The sequence below is a fragment of the Aythya ferina genome (assembly GCF_964211825.1).
Source record: "Aythya ferina genome assembly, chromosome: W".
In the NCBI taxonomy this organism is placed as follows: domain Eukaryota; kingdom Metazoa; phylum Chordata; class Aves; order Anseriformes; family Anatidae; genus Aythya; species Aythya ferina.
Genome location: NC_140313.1, coordinates 9,251,237 through 9,276,100, shown reverse-complemented (window position 1 = coordinate 9,276,100; position 24,864 = coordinate 9,251,237). Strand labels below are relative to the sequence as shown.

General features: G+C 43.5%; 1 protein-coding gene and 1 pseudogene across 5 annotated transcripts in view; both read left to right on the top strand.

Moving 5' to 3' along the window:
- Positions 1–24,864, top strand: part of LOC311426319 (guanine nucleotide-binding protein G(q) subunit alpha) — a 130,146-nt gene that overhangs the window by 38,544 nt on the left and 66,738 nt on the right. For all 4 annotated transcript variants that reach the window (XM_084502738.1, XM_084502737.1, XM_084502739.1 and 1 more), the window contains one exon: positions 23,673–23,827. In XM_084502738.1, the coding sequence (XP_084358864.1) occupies positions 23,673–23,827 (155 nt within the window). The remainder of the gene's footprint in view (positions 1–23,672; positions 23,828–24,864) is intronic.
- On the top strand, positions 20,201–23,264 carry LOC311426282 (very low-density lipoprotein receptor pseudogene; annotated as a pseudogene). Its single transcript has one exon. The product of its transcript is annotated as a very low-density lipoprotein receptor pseudogene (transcript).

Here is a 24,864-nt window from a genome sequence, read left to right as displayed (position 1 = left end):
AATCCCAGACATGAGTACAGGCATGGAGAAGAACTCATTGAGAGTCCAGGTGGGTTTTGAAGGTCTCCAGAGAAGGAGACTCCACAACCTCCCTGGGCAGCCTGTTCCAGTGTTCTGTCACCCTCACCATAAAACAGTTTCGTCTCATATTTAAGCGGAACCTCCTGTGTTCCAGCTTGCACCCATTGCCCCTTGTCCTGTCATTAGATGTCACTAAGAAGAGCCTGGCTCCCTCCTCCTGACACTCACCCTTTACATATTTATAAACATTAATAAGGTCTCCCCTCAGTCTCCTCCAAGCTAAAGAGAGCCAGCTTCCTCAGCCTTTCCTCGTAAGGGAGATGCTCCACTTCCTGCTCCACAAAGATGATTACTTTCTGGCTCTACGCTGGACTCTCTCAAGCAGTTCCCTGTCCTTGAACTGAGGTGTCCAGAACAGATGCGGTCTCACCAGGGCAGAGTAAAGGGGGAGAAGAACCTCTCTCGACCTCGTAACCACACCCCTTCTAATACACCCCAGGATGCCATTGGCTTTCTTGGCCACAAGGGCACAGTGCTGGCTCATGATCATCCCGCTGTCCACCAAGACCCCCAGATCCATTTCCCCTATGCTGCTCTCCAGCAGGGCAGTCCCCAACTTACACTGCTGTCTGGAGTTGTTCTTGCCCACATGCAAGACCTGGAGCATCCAGGTCAGTTACAATAGGGTGCTTTTGCCACTCATTCCCAGTTAGGCTCACTTCAGTCTCCAGTACAGTTAACTGCTGGGATTCCCCTGTCACTCCAGAAATAATAATGTGTTCTGGCCCTTTATTGATTGATGGCATTACAGTACACCGTGCACCGGTGTCTACTAAAGCCTTATACTTCTTTGGGCCTGACGTGTCAGGCCAACAGATCCATACAGTCCAATAAACCAGATTGTCCTTTTCCTCCCTCTGGCTGGAGGCAGGGCCCCTCTAATCCTGGTCAGTATCTTCGTTTCTGTATTTGAAGGACTGCCTCCTGGAAGTTGGAGCAGCAAACTTTTCAGATAATCCCTTTTTCCCTATTGTTTTCTTTTGCAAATCATGTACCCGTGCCTCCTGGGTCACGGTAGATTTTTCCATCCCATTTTCTCATGTCCTCTCTATGGTCACGTAGGTAAAACCACAGGGTGGCACGGGGTGTATACCCACTATATCTTCTTTCTTGAACAGAGGGACTCTTGCTCCTGTTAGCTGAGATACTGGTTTATACAGGTGGGGAGGAAGATATTTAAGTTGGTGGGCCTCTTGGGAAAGTTTCTCCAGAGTATTCTCTTTGAGTTGATGGACCTCTTAAGAAAGCTTCTCCACAGCCAAGACACAGGTCTGTAGGGAAGAAAAGAGACTTTGTTCGTTTACCAGAGTCATCTACTCAATTCATCTATGGTGGGTTCCTTTCAGTTTTTCCAGGTCTTTATTGCCAATGAGCTGGCATATGATGATGTCGCACTCCGTACAAACTTGCACCACATGGGTGGTGTACACTTGACTTCAGCTAGATATTTTTTTGTTGTCTACGTCATCATAAATTACCTCCAGCATGGCTAATTCCCTCAGGTACTGAATTCCCTTCTCCATGGTGGTCCACTTGCCTGGTTGACATACAAGGTCTTCCTTGAAGGTATACCTTTCCTTCGCACTTGACAGGAGACACCTCCAGAGGGTGAAGATTTGTTCTCCTTTTCCAATTGCTTTGTCAATGCCCCTTCCCTAGTGAGGGATTCCAGCTGCCTGGTTTCCCTGCCCTCTAATTCCAGGCTATTGACACCACTGTCCCAGCACCAGAGCAGCCAGGTGACATCGTGCTCACCTGGCCGACAACTGAAATCTTTTTGCATATCTCACAGCTCATACTAGGATAGGCCTTGGGTCTTATTGATGCTTTTATTATATCTTACTCTTTGTCTTCCTGTTCCTCTGGCCCAGCACTTCAGAGTAGTCTGCCTCATCTTGTTCTTCCTCCCCTGTCTGAGTAGGAGTTCCTCTGCTTCAGGAGACATAACAATAAGAACATGCTGGTTTGAACATCCTAAGGATATTCAAAGTTTTGAAGAGCTATTGTAATTAGCCAGGAGGAGAAGGGAGAGGTGAAGGAGAAAGATAGGATGAACAAGTGAGGAAAAGTATTTCCCCCGTCCCCTCCATAGATTGGCTCCCTGAGGAGAAAAGGTAAAAGGTGTAATTATTAATAGTTTCTGAGATATGGTTTCTGAAGTATAGAAGTGATGGCAATACTGAGTTCAAATACCAAATTAGTCTCATGACCAGTAATTTTATCATATAAGCCAGTGTGACATGGTACAGCAAAATATCCTTAAACCAGCCCCCAGCAAGGATAAGCAGCACGACAGGGAACACGTACAGTTAGTCATGTGCTATGTAACTAAAATCAGAAAACAGGCATAGCAGACCTGGGATCAAAAAAACTCAACATTGTGATTAGCAACAATTTTGTTTTAACACACCCTGGTCAGATCTGTTACTATCCCAAACCTTCGGGCCCCACCTTGGTCATCAAAAGGACTAAGGAGTGTTCTGATTTAACCCAGCAGTGAGCTAAGCACCACACAGCCATTCGCTCACACTTCCCCCCCGGCAAAGTGGGATGGGGGAGAGAAATAAAACAAAACAAAAAAAGTAAAAGCTTGTGGGTTGAGATAAAGGCATTTTAACAGGAAAGAAAAGAAAGAGAAATAATAATAATGATAATAGTAATAATAATATGTACAAGACAAGTGTTGCACAATGCAATTGTTCACCATCTGCTGACTGATGCCCAGCCTGTCCCTGAGCAGTGGTCTTCCCCACCCTGGCCCTCCACCCCATATTATTTTTTCAGCATGACATCAGATGGCATGGAATACCCCCTTGGCCAGTTTAGGTCAGCTGTCCTGGGTCTGTCCCCTCCAAGCTTCTTGCACACCTCCAGCATCCTCACTGGCAGGGTGATATGAGAGGTTGAAAAGTCCTTGGCTTAGCATAAGCACTGCTCTGCAACAATTAAAACATCAGTGTATTATCAACATTCTTCTCATCTTAAATCCCAACCACAGCACCATACCAGGATGAAAATTAACTCTACCCTAGCCCAAAACAGGACACATATTCTGCCCTTAGAGAAGCATATTGGATTTACATGGCAACGTTTTGGTAGCTGGGGGCTGCAGGGGTGGCTTCTGTGAGAAGAGTCCAGAAGCTGCCCCACGTTAGATAAGTGCCAGTTCCAGCCAGCTCCAAAAGGGACCCGCTGCTGGATAGAGCTGAGCCAACAAGTGATGTTGTTTGCACCTCTGTGAGAGCATATTTGAGAAAGGAAAAAACTGCTGCACAACAGCAGCTGGGAAAGTGAGGAGTGAGAAACAACCCTGCAGACATTAAGGACCCAGAAACTTGGCCAACTCAGTTAGGTTGGTATTACCTACCACCTGAGAGGCCACAGCCTCTCAGAGCTTAGCGCATGCACACACGCGCGCACACACCATGCAATACAGCTTCCTAGAGCTCTAGGTGGCATACACTGCCACCTAAATGTCAGGCCACAGGGTGTGTCCTACTCTTACACCAGTTCAGGACAGCAGGAATAAGCACACCTGTGGGAGATGTGCACAGATGTAGGCACTCCTCCACCTAGTGACAGAGCTCCAGGAAGAGGTAAATAGGCTAAGGAGGACAAGAAAGCTTGAGGTGGAAGTTAGAGTACTGGAGCTGTTCTCCTTTTTCTGAGACAGACCCAGCAAGTAGAAGGGAAGCTCAATAGAGGGGTTTCTCTAACTTCTTTTTGTCTGGCTGAAAGCACTGACTGTAGCGGGTTTTATGTGGTAAGGTTTTGGAACCAGGGGGCCATAAGGATGGATTCTACAAGAAGAATCCAGAAGCTGCCCTATGTTAGATAAGGGCCCTGCTTTTGGCTAGAGCCAAGCCAATGATTGATGTTGTTTGCACCTCTGTGAGAGCATGTTTAAGACAGGAAAAAAAAAACCTGCTGGGGAAGAGCAGCTGGGAGAGAGAGGTGGGAGAAACAGCCTTGCAAATACCAAGGTCAGTGAAGAAGGAGGGGGAGAGTTGCTCTAGGCACTGGAACTGAAGTTCCCCTGTGGTAAGGACCATGGTGAAGCAGGTTGTACCCCTGCAGCCCATGGTATACCACAGTGGAGCAGGGTTCCATGCTGCAGCCCATGAAGGAGACCACAGTGGAGCAGGTGGATCTGCCCTGATGGAGGCTGCAGCCTGTGGAAAAACCCCACTGGAGCAGATTCTGGACCGGACCTGTAGCCTGTGGAGAGGAGCCCATACAGGAGCAGGTGACCTGGCAGGAGTTGCTGCCCATGGGGGACCCAGGTTGGAGCAGTTTATTCCTGATGGATGGGCCCCATGGTACAGACCCATATTTGGAGCAGTTCTTGAAGAGCTGCTGCGTGTGGGAAGCCCACGCAGGATCAGTTCAGGAAGGACTGCATCCCATAGGAGGGACCCCATGTTGGAGCAGGGGAAGAGAGTGACCGAGAAGGAGCGACGGAGACAAAGTGCTAGAGATTGACCTCAACCCCCATTTCCCTGTTCCCCTGCCCCACTCAGGGGGGAGGTGTGTGTGGGAGGAGGTGGAAGAGGGTAGATGGGGGGGGGGGAGGGGAAGGTGTTTTTGGTTTCTTTCCTTTGTTTCTTACTTCTCTAGCCTGTTAGTAATAGGCTATAAATCGTACAATCTCCCTACTCTTGAGTCTGTTTTGCCCATCATGATAACTGAGTGATCTCCACGTCCTTATCTCAACCCTTGAGCCCTTTTCCTATTTTTTTCTGCCCTCTGCATCGTATTTTCTCCCCCTTCCCCTTTGAGGAGAGAGCGGTTGTGGTGGAGATTGGCTGCACACCCAAGTAACACCAATGCACTGGCTTAGAGCATAAGGGGCAATGGCAACAAGTCCCTTATGTTGCCATTAGTCCCCCCCATGCCCACACAAGGACTCCCCCACCTTCCCAGGTGCCTATGCACAATAGGTATGAAGCTTTGCAAGTCTGTCTGAACAGTATTGAGGAACATGATACATCTGGCTTGGAGGTGACACTGAGGTCATGTTGACCCGCACCCTGCATTTTAATGCTTCTACCAAATAAAAAAGATGGGTCATTGTTGTGGAAGACTCCCTTCTGAAGGGAAGAGAAGGCTCAGTATGTAGACTGGACCCACTTCATAGGGAGGTCTGCTGCTTCCGTGGGGCATGGGTTAGGAATGTGAAAAGAAAGTTTTCTGCCCTGGTTCAGCCCTCAGATTATTACCCATTATTGATTTTTCATGTAGACAGTGGTGAAGATGAAGTCTGAGGGCAATCAAAAGAGACTTCAGGGCCTTGGGAAAAATACTTAAGGGATCAAGAGCACAGGTGGTGTTTTCCTGTATCCCTGCAGTTAGAGGGAATGATGAGGCAAGGAACAGGAAGAGTCAGCAAATCAATAAATGGCTTCGAGCCTGGTGTCACCGGCAGAAATTTGGGTTCTTTGATCAAGAGTAATTTTACAAGATGCCTGGCTTTCTGGCAATGGACAGTGTTCACCTGTCTCTAAGGGGAGAAAAGATCTTTGATCAGGAGTTAGCATGGCTCATTGATAGGGCTTTGAACTAGATTTGAAGGGGGAAGGGGACAAAACCAGGCTTGACAGAGACAAGCCTGGTGGCAGTATAACAATGGTTATTGTTATATAAGATCATGGATGTGGTCTACCTAGACTTCACACTTATGACACCATTTCCCACAAGATTATCCTGAAGAAGCTGGCTGCTCAAGGCTTGGATGGGTGTATGCTTTGTTGGATTAAAAACTGGCCGGTGGCCAGGCCCAAAGAGTCATGGTGAATGGAGTTAAATCCAATTGGAGGCCAGTCACTAGTCATGTTCCCCCAGGGCTCAGTACTGGGGCCAGTTCTCTTCAGTATCTTTAACAATGATCTGGATGAGGGGATGGAGTGCACCCTCAGTAAGTTTGCAGATGACACCAAGTTGGGTGGTAGTGATGATCTGCTCGAGGGTAGGAAGGCTCTGCAGAGGGATCTGGATAGGCTGGACTTACATGGCCAACCATATAAGGTTCAACAAGGCTAAGTGCCAGGTCCTGCACTGGGGGCACGACAACCCCATGCAACGCTACAAGCTGGGGGAAGAGTGGCTGGAAAGCTGCCTGGTGAAAAGGGACCTGGGGATATTCGTCAATAGCTGGCTGAATATGAGCCAGCAGTGTGCTCAGGTGGCCAAGAAGGTCAACAGCATGCTGATTTGTATCAGAAATGACGTGGCCAGCAGGACTAGGGAAGTGATTGTCCCTCTGTACTCAGCTCTGGTGAGGCTGCCTCAGGACCCTCAGATACATCTCATCAGGTCCCATGGACTTAGAACCTTTAGGTTCCTTAGATGGTCTCAAAGATGATCTACAGTGGGTATTTCTTCATTCTCCCGCTTTCTGCCTTTGCCTTCTGTGGCTTGGGTGGTGTGGCTAGAACACTTGCTGGTGTGTTATCAACACTGTTTTAGTCACAAATGCAAAACATAGAACCATATGAGCATCTATGAAGAAAATTAACTCTATCTCAGCCAAAACGAGCACAGTGTATTTAAATCAATCATTTAAATATATTTATATATAATCAGAATAATAATATGAAGGAAAGTGTAGCAAAGCACACAGTGGCAGATCCATATACCTATCATTGACAGCTTTCCAGACTTTTAATAATTTGTCACCTTCTAATAACATTTCCAAGTAGGATTTGCAGTTATTCAGATTAAGGAAGGAGTCTTATACTGTACAAGTCTCCTACTACTTCCTATGTACTCCAGAGGTTGGTTGGGGGTGGTAAATGTAGCATACCTGAATGTACAGACTGACAGTTGCTAACTGTGGCATAGGCCCTCACTTCACTAATCACCAACATAGATTAGAGTGACTGAGAGGCTACTGTGCTTTTGCTAAAGATTCAGTAACTCCAAGAACAGTGTTAGATGGGAGCAAAACTAACATAAATATCAAATTAATTCCTTCCCCTCAGCTATGCTCTCTTTAATCTGATTAATAATGTCCTGACCTATCTATAGACAGGCAAAACACTAGAGGGTGAAAAGGCCTTGCAGAGAGATCTGGACAGATTGGAGAGCTGGGCAATCATCAACTGCATGAAGTTTAACAAGAGCAAGTGCTGGGTCCTGCACCTGGGATGGGGCGACCCTGGCTATACATACAGACTGGGCGATGAGATGCTGGAGAGCAGCCCCGCAGAGAGGGATCTGGGGGTTTTGGCTGATAGAAAGCAGAATATGAGCCAGAAGTGTGCCCTGGCAGCCAGGAGGGCCAACCGTATCCTGGGGTGCATCGAGCACAGCATCGCTAGTCGGTCGAGGGAGGTGATTGTCCTGCTCTACTCTGCACTAGTGTGGCCTCACCTCGAGTACTGTGTGCAGTTCTGGGCACCACAGTACAAAAAGTTATCTTCTCTTTTGACTTGCAGGTTACCTTCCTATCCATCTAGTTCAATCTTAATACCAGCATTTATATTAAAACTGTAATTCCAATTCACAGTGTTTGTGTGAATGAGTGGTAGCTGCATGCTGATTTCTTAAGTAGTCTTTCTTTGACAGTACTTATGAACCAAGTAAATAGGCCCTATTAATATGCTTTTTCTTTTCTCGATAGTAGAATGTAACAAGCAGCCTTTCTTGTCTGCACCAGTACTTTTCCTGAATTAACTTGATAAATTTGTCTGCCAGATTCTCTGGGAAATTACTCTGGGCATTTCTGAAAGAATTATTATGGGAGTAAATTCAGAACATCTGTGGCTAAGTAGAACTTTTGAATCTAGGAGTTTTGATAAGAATATGCCAGTATTTCACTGTTAACTTGTTCCAAGATCTTCAGCTTCTTGTTGCATTCTGGAGAATCTCCAGAGTATATTGCACTGAAGGATTAAGCAATTTAGTATATAATTCCTTCTATACTAATGAGAATACATTATTTTTTTTTCTCAGTAGACTATGTTGTCCCTTTTCTACTCTTTGTTCAGTTTCCAGAAGCTTCTTCCAGATTTAATTGAAATTAATTCCAAAAAGCTCAGTTTTGCTTTCCTTCACATATTTAACACTCACTGTAAATACGGGCTTGCTAGAAATAGAATACAAACGAACAAAACAAATCTCCAAAACCTTGTTTTTATGACTAATGGTCCATTTATATGGACAGTGTCCAGTTTTGGCTAATATCTTGGGAGTATACTCCATTTATGCTTTAGCAGATAAATATACCTTCCCAAATGATTGTTAAATAACCTACCTTGGCCTTTCCCTATAAATACTGATTAGTAAAACTGTCAATTACTAAACAGAATTAATCACTTTAAAACACGTTAATTTGATTAAGTCAGAGTATGGATCAATTTTACACACACCAGGCAACAAAGGAAGAAACTTTCAAGCTCTTGTATAAATAAGACTCAATTTATTTCAAATTAGAATGATGTGCTTTTATTTGTTTTTATTCCTTCTTCCTCATGATGGAAGTTGGCACCATGTTTCAAGAGCGTGGTAGTGGCCTGAAGCCTTGAAAAACAAGTCAGCAGTGCTTTGCTTTCCTTCTTTAAATGAGCTCTTCTTGGCATCTGTTATATGTTTCTAGCAATTAGAAGATTGTGCCTAATTTATAAAGAAAGACACGTTTTATGTCAAATGGCATAAAACTTTCATCTCCCTCAAGGCCCATTTCAAATAGCTACTCATCACTATGCTATAATATGTCTGTGGTTACTCTGGAGAAAATAATGTTAGGTTGTATCTTTAACATGACTAAATTCATTCTTCTGTGACCCAGTTCAAGACAACAGCTTTTCATTTGAGATTAAATTTTACCACTTAGTCCTTCTAGTTCTTTACTCCATACAAATGCTCACATGAAGGGCTTAGGGAAAGCACCAGAAATAAGTAGGTGATAAACTACTATGTAGCTTTAAAGGCCTAGGATAAATCTGAAGCTAATTTTCAGAGTTTATTTTCGAAGAAAAATGAGGTAATTGTTTAGAAATGCAATAATCTTGGTTAGAAAATACACAAATGCAGCTATTTAAGCTTGATGCATTTTTTTCCAAGGGAAAATTCCTACTGGAATCATTCATTATTTTCAATCATTTCAATATTTCACAATCCTTTGATATTTCTATATCAGTTTGAAATTATTGCTGTCTCTGTTATGAGTTAATCAGCAGAGGGCAATCTCTTCCTTTAAAAATACAAGAAAGTATGGCTTAAAATTACAGAAAATAAATGCTTTTCTTTGCAGTGCTTTTGATTTATCTCACAGTTTTAAATTTCATAAATATTTATAAGTGCAATGTTATTTTTAATGTAATACTTCTAAACTGAAACAGAAATATGCTTTTTTTAAAAAATATAGCTTTTTTTCTTTTCTTTTTTTTCAAGAGCTGGGCAGCTGAGTTCTGCCAGAACCACTCTCTCTCTCCTCAAAGGGAATGGGCGAGAAAATACAATGAAAAGGGCTCAAGGGTTGAGATAAGGACAGGAAGATCACTCAACAATTATCGTCACAGGCAAAATAGGATCATCATGGGGAGATTAATGTAATTTATTACCTATTACTAACAAGCTAGAGCAGTGAGAAACTAAAAACACTTTCCCCCCCATCCACCTTCTTCTACATCCTCCCTCTGAACAGTGCAGGGGAACGGGGAATGGGGGCTGTGATCAGTCTGTAACACTTCATCTCTACCGCTCCTTCTCAGTCACACTTTTCCTTTGTTCCCACGTGGGGTCCCTCCCATGGGATACAGTCCTTCTTGAACTGATCCTGCGTGGGCTTCCCACAGGTAGCAGCTCTTGTGTAAGATGCATTCAGGCTTTGTACAATGAGGCTCAGGAGGACTTCTGTGCATGTGCAGTTCTTAGGTGAGAATTCACATAGACTTGTTTTTTTTTTAAATGCACTCACTATTGTGTTGCAATGGTTGACTGAACCAATAGATTCTTGAGTTTTTGTCATGTACAGTCTCTTTTTCACTTGAAAATGGAATGAAAATTTGAGTATGTTCATGTTTGCATAAAAGTCACTTTAATAACCCCAACTATATTATTATATAAAAATAATATTGTGAAAAAAATGCCATTACTTACAATACTAATATTGAACATCATTCCTTAAAAACGTGCTAGGATATGAAGCCTGCTATAAAGCTCTTAATACCCATGATGAGTGTAAAATAGGAGAAAGCACCGCTCAGCAACAACTAAAACATAAGTGTGTTATCAACATTATTTTTCTCCTAAATCCAAAACATGTCACCATATCAGCCACTATGAAGAAAATTAACCCTATCTCAGCTGAAACCAGTGTACACAACTTCTCAAATATAGTACCTTAGCAACTTCATCCGCCAGTTCCCTCAGGATCCTCAGATGCATCTCATCAAGTCCCATGGACTTGTGCACATTCAGGTTCCTTAGATAGTCTCAAACCTGATCTTCTCCTACAGTGGGCAGTTCTTCATTCTCAGTCTTGCCTTTGCCTTCTGCCACTTGGGCTGTGTGGCTAGAACACTTGCTGGTGAAGACTGAGGCAAAAAGTACCAATAGTTGTTCAATACCTCGACCTTCTTCATATCCTTGGTAGCTAGGTCTTCCGTTTCCTTCAGGAGAGAGCTCACATTTTCTCTAGTCTTCATTTTATCACTGATATACTTCTAGAAGCCTTTCATGTTGCCCTTGATGTCCCTGGCCAGATTCAATTCTGTCTGGGCTATAGCTTTCCTAACTTGATCCCTGGCTGCTTGGATAATGTCTCTTCATTCCTCCCAGGTTACCTGTCCTTGCTTCCACCCTCTGTAGGCTTGCTTTTTGTGCTTGAGCTTGACCAGGCACTCCTCATTCATCCATGCAGACCTCTCAGTGTTTTTGCCTGACTTCCTCTTTGTTGGAATGCATCGCTCCTGAGCTTGGAGGGGGTGATCCTTAAATATTAGCCAGCTTTCTTGTACCCCTCTTCCCTCCAGTGCTTTATTCCACTCTTCCAAGTAGATTACTGAAGAGGCCAAAGTTTGCTCTCCTGAAGTCCAGGTTTTTGAGCTTGCTGTGCACCTTCCTCACTGCCGTCAGGATCTTGAACTCTACCATTTCATGGTCACTGCAGCCAAGGCTGCCTTTGATCTTCACATTCTCCACAAGCCCCTCCATCTCCAGCCAGAGCTCCATGCACTCCAGCTGGTCATTGACATCCCCTCCTTGTCTCCTCCTGGGTGACATCCCCTCCTCATCTCCTCTGCCTGTCCTTCCTAAAGAGCCTATATCCTTCCTTTACAACACTCATCTGCAAACTTGCTGAGGGTGCACTCTTCCCCTTCATCCAGGTCATTGATGAAGATGTTAAACAACACTGGAGCCAGTATTGAACCCTGGGGTGCACCACTAGTGACATGTTTCCAACTGGTCTTTTATGGTAAATAACAAGATTAGATTGGATGATTGGAAGCTACCACTTTTTTGTCATGGTTCTTTGCCTTCATTGTCCATTGATCTGTTAAATGAAGTTTAACAGGAGAGGGAAATATTTGAATAGGAGAGGGAAAAAAAAAAAAAAAAGAAATAAGAATTACCCTCTTTCACATCCTGGAGGCACAGTGTTCTTAAACACTTCTCTTAAAACTAAATAGCACACACACTTAAATAGTACATTATAGCAAAATGAAAAAATGTCTTTGAGCAGTAAACAGAAAGCTGTCCTGAAAAACAAAGGAAAATTTTCTTCAAATATGCACAAATACATTTACCTAAACTGAAGTGATTGTTTAGACAAAGTGTATTTATGTATTCAGGGATCTGTAGCAACATATGTGTACGTGTTTATGTGTGGGTATTTGAGTAACATGGTATGTTATGTCATTTAATATTTCTGTGGCTAGTAAAATAGGCAGATCAGGTTTTGTACTGTGTCAGTAACATAGAAATATTTATAGAATAGTTTTTACCATTTTAAGTTGACATTTTTCTTTGACAGGACTATAACCAAGTTCATGATGAGTTATGTATATACCTGTACTGTTGACATTTTATCCTAATGGATCTATTAGTCACTAGAAAATAGTTTTGTCCTAAGTTTGAGAAATAGCTTTTTGTGCCTTTTCATCAGTTTGCTTTTACCAAAGTTTTTTCATAATCATAGAATTATAGAATCATAGAATGGCTTGGGTTGGAAGGGACCTTAAAGATCATCTATTTCCAACCCCCCCTGCCATTGGCAGGGATGCCACCCACTAGATCAGGTTGCCCAGGGCCACATCCAACCGGATCTTGAAAGAATGACACAGTGAAAGTCACAGAAAGACTGATTCATTTTACTGTTTGTCCTTTTAGTAGAGAATAAATTGCGTACAGATATTTCATTTCTGTTTTTCTCCCTGTTTTGTTTTGAAAACCTCATTTTTTTCTACAGAGATTGATTGCCAACAGTGTCTGTTGAAGAAGTTGTTTCATGTAATGGAAATATTCTTATGGATACGTTTTTTTTTGGGGGGGAGAAAAGGTATGAATAGAGATAAAAGTGATAATTCAGGCCTTTATAATCAGATATTCTATAAAAATGCAGTAATGAACATGCTGATAAATTTATGTAGCTTTATTTGTTAGGCAACAGCTTAAGTGATAGTCAGGCAACCTGAAGTTTATATATGGGAAACATGAAAGTTGGACAGTAAGTGACAAAACAGTAACACCCTTTTTTTGGCCTGTAGTGTGATTTGCATTAGCAGAACTAGTCTGTATGTTAGCTTTGGAGTCTCACAGAATCACTGAATCGTCTAGGTTGGAAGAGACCTCCAAGATCATCGAGTCCAACCTCTGACCTAACACTAACAAGTCCTCCACTAAACCATATCCCTAAGCTCTACATTTAAACGTCTTTTAAAGAGCTTCAGGGATGGTGACTCAACCACTTCCTTGGGCAGCCCATTCCAATGCCTAACAACCCTTTCAGTAAAGAAGTTCTTCTTAATATCCAACCTAAACCTCCCCTGGCGCAACTTTAGCCCATTCCTCCTTGTCCAATCACAGGGCACATGGGAGAATAGGCCAATCCCCACCTCGCTATAGCCTCCTTTAAGGTACTTACAGAAAGCGATAAGGTTGCCCCTGGGCCTCCTTTTCTCCAGACTGAACATGACCATCTCCCTCAGCCGCTCCTCGTAAGACTTGTTCTCCAGACCCCTCACCAGCTTCCTTGCCCTTCTCTGGACTCGCTCGAGCACCTCGATGTCCTTGTAGCGAGGGGCCCAAAACTGAACACAGTATTCAGGGTGCAGCCTCACCAGAGCCGAGTACAGGGGGACAATCACTTCCCTAGTCCTGCTGGCCACACTGTTTCTGATACAAGCCAGGATGCTGTTGGCCTTCTTAGCCACCTGAGCACACTGCTGGCTCATATTCAGCCAACTATCAACCAATACTCCCAGGTCCTTCTCTGCCTGGCAGCTTTCTAACCACTCATCTCCCAGCCTGTAGCACTGCTTGGGGTTGTTGTGCCCCAGGTGCAGGACCCGGCACTTGGCCTTGTTGAACTTCATACAGTTGGCCTCAGCCCATCGGTCCAGCCTTTCACAGAATCACAGAATTTTCTAGGTTGGAAGAGACCTCAAGATCATCGAGTCCAACCTCTGACCTAACGCTAACAGTCCCCACTAAACCATTTCCCTAAGCTCTACATCTAAACGTCTTTTGAAGACTTCCAGGGATGGTGACTCCACCACTTCCCTGGGCAGCCTGTTCCAGTGCCTCACAACCCTTTCAGTGAAGAAGTTCTTCCTAACATCTAACCTAAAACTCCCCTGGCTCAACTTAAGCCCATTCCCCCTCGTCCTGTCACCAGGCACGTGGGAGAACAGGCCAACCCCCACCTCGCTACAGCCTCCCTTGAGGTACCCATAGAGAGCGATAAGGTCGCCCCTGAGCCTCCTCTTCTCCAGGCTGAACAAGCCCAGCTCGCTCAGCCGCTCCTCGTAGGACTTGTTCTCCAGGCCCCTCACCAGCTTCGTCGCCCTTCTCTGAACCCGCTCAAGCATCTCCATGTCCTTCTTGTAGCGAGGGGCCCAAAACTGAACACAGTACTCGAGGTGCGGCCTCACCAGAGCTGAGTACAGGGGGACGATCACCTCCCTAGCCCTGCTGGTCACACTGTTCCTGATACAAGCCAGGATGCCGTTGGCCTTCTTGGCCACCTGAGCACACTGCTGGCTCATATTCAGCCGACTATCCACCATCACTCCCAGGTCCTTCTCTGCCTGGCAGCTCTCCAACCACTCATCTCCCAGCCTGTAGCTCTGCTTGGGGTTATTGCGCCCCAGGTGCAGGACCCGGCACTTGGCCTTGTTGAACTTCATGCAGTTGACCTCAGCCCATCGGTGCAGCCTATCCAGATCCTCCTGCAGAGCTTTCCTACCCTCAAGCAGATCGAAACACGCACCTAACTTGGTGTCATCTGCGAACTTACTGAGGGTACACTCAATGCCCTCGTCCAGATCATCGATGAAGATATTAAAGAGGACCGGTCCCAGCACCGAGCCCTGGGGGACGCCACTAGTGACTGGCCTCCAACTGGACTTGGCTCCATTCACCACGACTCTTTGGGCCCGGCTATCCAGCCAGTTTCTAACCCAACGAAGCGTGCGCCAGTCCAAGCCAAGAGCAGCCAGTTTCTTGAGGAGAATGCTGTGGGAGACGGTGTCAAAAGCCTTGCTGAAGTCAAGGTAGACCACATCCACAGCCTTTCCCTCGTCCACCCAGCGCGTCACTTTGTCATAGAAGGAGATCAGGTTCGTCAGGCATGACCTGCCTTTCATAAAGCCATGCTGACTGGGCCTGATCGCCTGCTTCCCCTGCAAGTGCTGCATGATGACTCTCAGGAGGATCTGCTCCATGAGCTTTCCTGGCACTGAGGTCAAACTGACAGGCCTGTAGTTTCCCTGGTCTGCCCTCCGGCCCTTCTTGTAGATGGGCGTCACGTTTGCTAGCCGCCAGTCGATTGGGACCTCCCCCGATAGCCAGGACTGCTGATAAATGATGGATAGTGGCTTGGCCAGCTCCTCTGCCAGTTCCCTCAGTACCCTTGGGTGGATCCCATCCGGCCCCATCGACTTGTGCACATCTAAGTGCCGTAGCAGGTCACCAACCAGTTCTTCATGGATAATGAGGGCCACATGGATAATGAGGGCCACATCCTGCTCCCCATCCCCTTCCACCAGCTCAGGGTACTGAGTATCCAGAGAACATCCGGTATTGCCGCTAAAGACTGAGGCAAAGAAGGCATTGAGCACCTCTGCCTTTTCCTCATCTCTTGTAACTAAGTTTCCCCCCGCATCCAGTAAAGGATGGAGATTCTCCTTAGTCCTCCTTTTTGTGTTGATGTATTTATAGAAACGTTTTTTGTTATCTTTAACGGCAGTAGCCAGATTGAGCTCCAGATGAGCTTTGGCCTTCCTAATTTTGTCCCTGCACAGCCTCGCTACTTCTTTAAAGTCCTCCTTAGTGGCCTGCCCACTTTTCCAAAGCTTATAAACCCTCTTTTTCCTTCTAAGATCAAGCCACAATTCTCTGTTGAGCCAGGCCGGTCTTTTTCCCCGCCAGCTCGTCTGGAGGGGAAAAAGATCCTCCAGATCCTCCTGCAGAGCCTTCCTACCCTCAAGCAGATCAACACACACACCGAACTTGGTGTCATCTGCAAACTTACTGAGGGTGCACTCGATCCCCTCATCCAGATCATCGATAAAGATATTGAAGAGGAGTGGCCCTAGTAATGTGCCCTGGGGGACATGACTAGTGACCGTCCTCCAACTCGATTTAACTCCAGACCTATCTAGGTCTAGACCTTTATGTTTACTTCTAAACCTATTTCCTTCTAAATAGTATCTAAATTGCGCTACTGTAATTGCATCTTCTTATATCTTTCCTTTCCCTAAATAAACAATTGATATGTTCCATATCGTAGAAGGGCACCTCACATTTAATGAGGAAAAGTTGTATTTTATATACTTATCCATACTGGATGAACTAGTTATTAGTGACTAAGATAACTTTTTACTTTTCTGAGTGACATCAGAAAACTACTTATTTTGTTGCTAATAAAAACTTTTGCTTATAAAAAGAGGATTGAAAAATTTAGGAGAGAATAATAGGATAACTGTAAAAGTACATATATGAAGATATTGATTCTGTATTTGATTTGTGCACCTAACCTCCCTTTTCTCCTCCTTTGGCATGGCTCACATTGTGTGTCTAACACCTGCAAGAGAAATCTGCTGGAGGAATGAGTTGTGTTTCGTGGTGCTTCTCTTGCTCTGTAACTGAAAAGGATTTTGTCAAGGAGTATATTATTAGTGATAATATGACCTTTAAAATGCAATTTTCAGAAGCTTTTTCTATTATCTATATAGATAACGATATATTCCTAGATAACAGCTTGCTTGAATGTTTTGGTTCCAGCTCCATAGCAATGGCATAGTGTTTGTTGTCTTTCATGTCTGATTCAGCTTAAAAGTAAATAAGAAATCAGGAAAATTCAGGGCACTGATTTCAGTTCATAAATAAATTTCTGATATATTCAGCTACTATCTAAGCTTTTTCTGAGCCCTATTAAAATAATAATCAGGTATAGACATGACTTTTCTTCTATTATTCCAGTGATTTGTTATATAAAAGTATTATAAGTAGAATATAACAATACATTTTTTACTGAGTCATTTTCAAATGAAGTCACAAAATAATTTGTTTAAATCATTATTGTTTTATTATAGTGCCTATGGGTCATGGGTTAGGACTGATTATTCAAAGCATTTTACTGACAATGAACAGTAACAACAAAAATATTTTCTGCAAACTCAAATTTTTAGATTCTGTTATGTGTCTGTGGAATTCTTTTTCAAAGGATATGCTATTTTGCCTATTTAGAACTTGGAATATAAAATAGGAAAGGATGACAAATTTGTATTTAGGCAGTTTTGATACCCCGTTCACCTTTTTCAGTAACTGCAGGATGATTAGCATTGTACCAAGCCTCCTTCCAGCAAGTCACAATGTATTTTATTAATTTAAATATAGTTCTTAAGTATAGCACACCATGAAACCTCTTCCCTATTTAACCTAATCCATTCTGTGCTTCATAGTTGCTCAAAGGAAACAACTAACTCTCTACAGTTCTTTTCCAAAATAGTTCTCTCAGGCTGTTATGTAAATCTACTTTCCTACCTTGGACTGATCATCCTAGTTCTGCTTTCTGACACGTTAAGTAACACATCCTCAACCTGTTAAATGTTCGAGACAGTGAAATATAGCCTAGTATTAATCTCTTTGAACACCTGTTTCGAATATGTGCAGGTTTGCAGGAAAGCCTTTATTTTTGCATTTGCTCTTGATTTAGTAGGTCCAAGAAAAAGGAAAAGGGCAAAGGATAGATGAAGATTTCCTCCAAAGCTGCACGTCTTGCTATATAGCCCAATAAGGCAAGGTATTTGTATGAACCACAGCTGAAGATTACAAGTCATCAGGGTCTGAACCTGTAAATGACTCATGACTTTTGTTGACTGGATTAAATAATTGTTTTTGCTATAAACAAGAGCTACATTCCTAAGAAATTAATCACTTTGGATTTGTAGTCCTCTCAAGACAAGAGAGACAAATTCTTTGTCGTGATTGTGTTTTTTTGTACAGACTTCCATTCAGCTCCCAGACTGTTTGGATTTCATGCTATTGCTGTCAATTATGCAGTCTATGTAAATTATACCATCCAGACCAGGCTGAATTATCAAGCACAGTGATATTAATTACTGACAGGCCAAACACTGTAACCACAGTCCTTTTCACATAGGTTTGGGAAATCCTGTTACAAAACAGAAATTATTTACTAAGATGTATTTTTCCATATGAAAGAAATTCTTTAAATGGGCATCTTTAAATGGGCATCTTAAAATGGGCTAGTCCACACAAACCATTGATATGAAAAAAACCTTGCCTACTGCATCTCAATCATATGGCTTTCTTCTGTGGATTTAAGATCATGTCCTGATTTCGGCTAGGATAGAGGTAATTTTCCTTCTAGTAGCTGGTATGGTGCTGTGTTTTAGATTTAGGATGAGAATAATGTTGATAACACACTAATGTTTTAATTGTTGCAGAGCAGTGCTTACACTAAGCCAAGGACTTTTCAGCTTCTCACTCTGTCCTACCAGTGGGAAGGCTGGGGGTGCATCAGGAGCTGGGAGGGGACAGACCCAGGACAGCTGACCCAAAATGGCCAAAGTGGTATTCCATACCATATGACGTCATGCTGAACAATTAATATGGGGCCGGCTAGGGTGGGGAGACTGGCTGCTTGGGGATAGGCTGTCCTAATAAACTGTCTTTATCTCAACCCACAGGCTTTCATTGTTTTCTGATTCTCTCCCCCTATCCCAGAGAGGGAGGGGGGAGGGTGAGCGAATGGCTTTGTGGTGCTTAGCTGCCATCTGGGTTAAACCATAACAGATCAGAAGAAGAAATTATTTTGAAATAGACTGTGCATGTCTCCCTCATAAATCTTTCTTTTAGGCTAGAAAGCTAGCTTGGAAAAATTACATAGACAGTATCAAAAGGAATATAAAAATTGGAACTTTTTTCCAAGCTTGCTCCAGCATTGACTGTAACCACTGTTGTAAGATTCCAAAAGGTTGGTGTATGTATGGAGAGAATATGGAAACAGACCTATTTGCTGGCCCAGCTGGCCATAATTTCAGAGCTCAAGAATAATAATTTTTTAAAAAATATATCTGAATATATTGCTATATCATTTTGTCATAAGTAGTGAACAAATACTTGGGGCATTGTTCTTTGGGAAGAATACAAAGCCAAAAGAATACATAATTGAGTTTGAGAACAAATATACGATCTTCTCCAAGAGTAAAACAAATATTTCTGTTTCACGAAAACTTTAGTTTGTGCTTAGTAGAATAACATTTCTCATTATTTGCTGTGAGATGGTAGAGACCCTTCATGATTTGTCCAGACATTCAGGATGGGTGAATATGATGTTCCAGAAGAAAATATACTTTCTTAGAAGTTGCAGACTTGGGTTCTAATAATAGAGAACATATGTTCTCCCTATCTCTAGGATGCACATTTTTCACGTTGAACTTGGAGTTCTTGATTTCTGCTCAAGTAAACTAGTTGCAGGTATAAAGTTTTGTTAAGTAAGAAGTAGTAGCATCATTCTCCCAGGCCATCTAAAAAGGGGGGTGAGGGGTTGTATGTTTGTTAGCAGGATAAATTTATTTAATAAGAACAACTTCCTATTTGAAGAGATTACTTTGTACTGTAAATTATGAACATTTAAAAAAAGTAACTGGTAATCATTTCTAAGAATCTAGCTTTTCTTTTTTAATGGTAACTTCTGTTATGTTTGTGGTAACATTAAAACTTTTTTTTTTAATGAATCTATTTCAAAGGCAAATATCCTCCTCCCCATTCTCTGTACTTCCATCAGTTTAACTCTGCCAAGCTAACATCCTTAAAAAGCAGATGTTGAGGGATTTCTTGAAACAGCAAAAATCCCATGGCTTGCTGTAGCTGAGCAAACCAAGCTACCAGGGCAACTATGAGAAGTTCCCATGACAGTGTTCCCACATCGCCCAATTGAGGAATTCAGGAAAATATTGTTACCAGTAGCTGGCCTCAAGGACAAGGTCTATGTGACTGCTAATCACAAGGGGGTTGTTTTCTTGCAGGTGGGGTTGTTTTCTTGTAGCTGTTTGTCTGAGTGCTTTTGACCAATAATCTTGTGTGAAACACTGTCCACCCCTGTTAAGTTCTCTATAAAAGTTAGGCTATTCGGGCAATAAAATGGAGCATGATCTGACTCTACTGGTGTCTGTCGTGCTTTCGGCCGTGCTTCCTGCAACATATGGCGCCCGAACAGGCTGAGACCCGAACAGGCTGAGGCCGGGACATCGGAGCGGCGCCGGGACATCGGAGCGGCGCCGGGACATCGGAGCGGCGCCGGGACATCGGAGCGGCGCCGGGACAGAGATCCGAGGCACACGGCAAGCCGACCGCCGAACAGAGAGAAGCATTGAAACACCCTACTAACCGACCTGGGCAACGGCCTCGGGGTGAGACGCGGAATCGCGGAGAGACGCGGAATCGCGGTGAGACGCGGAATCGCGGAGAGACGCGGAAAAGGGAATCGCGGTGAGACGCGGAATCGCGGAGAGACGCGGAATCGCGGTGCGATACGGGCCATCCGAGATCGAGTTGCTACGGGAGACCAGAGGCGTCAGTGGACAATGGCGGCCGACCCTCACCGTGTGGCGAGTCGGCACAGAGCAGAGGGGCGGAGATCAGGACCCTGCAGCCTGTCTGACGTAACCATGGAGGCAGCGGCAGCAGCGGCTGTGCTGCTTCTCTCTGGCATTCTTTTTATAAGAAGTTATCTTGCAATGCAAAAAAAGACTATTCGTCCCCAGATCGGTGTTATAACTATGTTTCTGGATAACATTCCGTGGGGTTGCCACATTCTACAGACTATTAATGACGATTTAGCTCTATTGCAGGGCAGGAGAGCAGAGACGCAGATTACACCGCCAAATGACCACCGTCAGGCTCGTTCACAAACAGCTTCTAGGGTTGCAGCTGGCACGGCCTGCAGCCGTATAGCAGACGTTACACTCTCTTTCCTAACTAGTAATCATGTGTCTCATCCATTTGTGGTGAATGGTCAGTGGCAAAAAGAAAAGGGGGAGAGTAAGGGGCGACAAAGACGGAAACGGTGCCAGGAGGATGCCACTGACACTAACAGCATGGGTAATAGGAGTAGTATAAGTGACACAGGTGCAGGGCGGTGGTGGGTGCTGCCGCGCTGCGGGACACTCTGCCTGCTGCTCGCCCTCGCCTGCCTGTGCACTGCTGCCGATGGTGCTAGAGCAAAATGTGAAGACTGCTCAGATGGCAGTGATGAGAGTGCTTGTGTGAAGAAGACGTGTGCTGAATCTGACTTTGTGTGCAACAGTGGTCAGTGTGTGCCAAATAGATGGCAGTGTGATGGGGATCCGGACTGTGAAAATGGGTCTGATGAGAGTGCTGAGCTGTGTCATACGAGAACATGCCGGGTAAATGAAATCAGCTGTGGTCCTCAGTCAACCCAGTGTATCCCAGTGTCCTGGAAATGTGATGGTGAAAAGGACTGCGACAGTGGAGAAGATGAAGAGAGTTGTGGCATTGTGACTTGTAGTGCAGCAGAATTCACATGCAGTAGTGGGCAATGTATTTCCAAAAGCTTTGTCTGCAATGTTCAAGATGACTGCAGTGATGGTAGCGATGAGTTGGAGTGTGCACCTCCTACCTGTGGTGTTCATGAGTTTCAGTGCAAGAGTTCTACCTGCATCCCTATCAGCTGGGTGTGTGATGATGATGCTGACTGCTCCAACCACTCGGATGAATCTTTGGAGCAGTGTGGCCACCAGCCTGCACCTCCAGTGAAGTGTGCTACGAGTGAGGTGCAGTGTGGCTCAGGTGAATGTATCCACAAGAAGTGGCGATGTGATGGAGATCCTGATTGCAAGGATGGAAGTGATGAAATTAACTGCCCTTCTCGGACCTGCAGGTCAGACCAGTTCAGATGTGAAGATGGGAACTGTGTCCATGGGAGTAGGCAGTGCAGTGGTGTGAGAGACTGTCTGTATGGCACTGATGAAGCAAACTGTAACAATGTTATTCAGTGCTCTGGACCTGGCAAATTCAAGTGCAGAAGTGGAGAATGCATAGATATCAATAAAGTGTGTAACCAGCAGAGAGACTGCAAGGACTGGGGTGATGAGCCCCTGGAGGAATGCATCATAAATGAATGTGACTGTCCAGCTGGGTTTGAGTTTATAGACAAGAGAAACTGTGGAGACATTGATGAATGTCAAAACCTTGGTATCTGTAGTCAAATGTGTATCAACCTGAAAGGTGGCTACAAAAGTGAACGTAGCCGTGGATATCAGATGATTCCTGCTACAGGAACCTGGAAAAGGCCATACTGGTACAAAGACACAAATAACACCTGTGATTGCAATGACGCTGCTAAGCAGGGTTTAGGGGTTTATAGCACGGAGACAAGGGGTAACAACTACAGTGTTTGGAACAATTGTACAGCTTTGGCCTTACCTCCTGATGTGCTTCTGATTTGTGGGGATGGGGCCTGGCAGGGTATCCCTGCAAATGCTATCAGATGTCCATGTTACATAGATAAACTCATTGTATTTGCTCCTAGCTTGTTACAGTTGCGTGAGATCACCAGACATGACAATGGACATTGCTTGCACTGGATTGCAATGATAATGTTGAATTGTGTGGGGTTGCAGCTAGAGCGGCATTAGCAATTTCAGTGCCTGGAGTGGCATCTGCGGCCACACGTAACAACTTAGAAAAATTGGTATGCTGGGCCGAGAGGCAAGCCTATGCCATGACAGAGATACTTGAGGAGATGTTACCAGATCAAAATAGTCTGCGACATCTGCTTTTACAGGATCAAGCTGCTATTGACATCTTGCTTTTGGCTCAAAGGAATGGGTGTGAGGACTTTAAGGGAATGTACTGTTTAAACCTTTCTGATCATAATGAGTCAATTCACAAATCCATTACTTTCCTGAAAGAGCACATGAGAAAGATTCAATATGGTATCAATCCTTTCAATCAATGGTTCACTGACTTGTTTGAAACAAAGTGTAGATGGTTGCTGGGTTTAATCACAAGGGGATTAAGGATTTGGTTTATGGTGGTGGTAATCATCGTTGTGTGTTGTAAGTATAGCTAAAGAGTTACTTGTAAAACTGCTGTGTCAAGCTTGGTTTGCTCAAAAGAAGAAGGGGGAATTGTTGAGGGATTTCTTGAAACAGCAAAAATCCCATGGCTTGCTGTAGCTGAGCAAACCAAGCTACCAGGGCAACTATGAGAAGTTCCCATGACAGTGTTCCCACATCGCCCAATTGAGGAATTCAGGAAAATATTGTTACCAGTAGCTGGCCTCAAGGACAAGGTCTATGTGACTGCTAATCACAAGGGGGTTGTTTTCTTGCAGGTGGGGTTGTTTTCTTGTAGCTGTTTGTCTGAGTGCTTTTGACCAATAATCTTGTGTGAAACACTGTCCACCCCTGTTAAGTTCTCTATAAAAGTTAGGCTATTCGGGCAATAAAATGGAGCATGATCTGACTCTACTGGTGTCTGTCGTGCTTTCGGCCGTGCTTCCTGCAACAAGCAGATATTTTATATGCACTAAAATCATATCTGCAAAATGAAAGCTTTCTTTAAAATTAGCTTAAATATAATTTTTAATGTGAACGTTTTATTAATTTCAGCTAAATAGTATTGGATTAGGATAAGCTTATTGTGAAATAAGGGCCCATATACACATTCATTAATTCTCCTTTTTGCGTAATATCATCCCTATTACTATTTTTCTTAGTTTGAACATATCTTATCATCATTCATTCATAACCTCACATTGGTGAGATGGCCAGTCTGAAAAATTATTCTTGTTAGTCTTTTTCACTGCACATGAACTCTTTGTAAACACAGAAAATGAAGTAAATTTTATTGTTTTCTTTGTTTCAAATTAGGTTCATGCACAGTTAGTTCGAGAAGTCGATGTAGAAAAGGTGTCAACTTTTGGGAACCCCTATGTAGATGCAATAAGAAGTTTATGGAATGACCCTGGAATCCAGGAATGTTATGACAGACGACGGGAATATCAGTTATCAGATTCAACTAAGTAGTAAGTATATAGTGGCTACAACTCTTTTATTTTCTGTTTTTTTCCTAACAAAGCAATTCTTTTTATTAAATTTTTTTATATACATATCTGTATGGTGTTTTTGTGTGTGTGCATGCATATGTGGCAGAAACATACGCTTAATAACTTGAACGTAAAGGCTACTTTAAGGATGGTAGTGTATCTAGTATGAGTATGATTGTTTCCCAAAACATAAGCCTACGATCATTTGAAATCTTACAGTAAGTTTATTACTAGGGAGAGTTAATTGGTGTTAATTGCTGATGTTTTTTCTTGTTCTTTTGTTAGTTCTGTTCAAGCACTTACTCTCCTCTGACATAAGCTCACAGATGCAAGCTGGGCAAAAGTACTTTCATGGAGTATAATGACAGCAGTGAACACTGGGAAATGCAACCAAGGGAAGCCCTCCATGCAATTCATACAAATTATAATGCCCTAGAACTTCTGTTTTATATTTTATTTTCTTCCCCTTTCCTTTCTTTCCCTTTTCTTTTGCAGTCCTGGTGATGAGGTAAATAGTACCAAGCAAGTATTCTTGTCTTGTACAATTACATCTTCTATACAAACAAGGCCTAATCTTGAAAGAACATGGCTGCTAAGAAGGCAAACATATAACATATAACAAACATATAAGATTTCAATTTGTAAAGTGTTTTTTTTAAAGCATTTTAAGTTAAATCCTATTAGTTATAGATCAACTATATATGCGACTAAACCTGGTCTTGAATGCTATGTATCTAATCTCTTGTGGCCAAATTCTGATAAAATAGCAATGTGGAATTTAACATTGGACCCTGAGGACTGCCTAAAGATTGGCTCCAAGAAATTCAGTTGCCCTGAGGAATGTAGTATGTAGATCTGTTGAATTTTTTTGTCTATTGCCCGGCGGGGGGGGGGGGAGGGGGCTGAAAAACAATGGAAGGAGAGGATGAGAGGATGACCTTTTGGTGTTGCTCATTATTTTAAGTTACCTTATTTGGTTATTAGAACTGTGGCAAAAGCTTAAAATTTTGCTGATG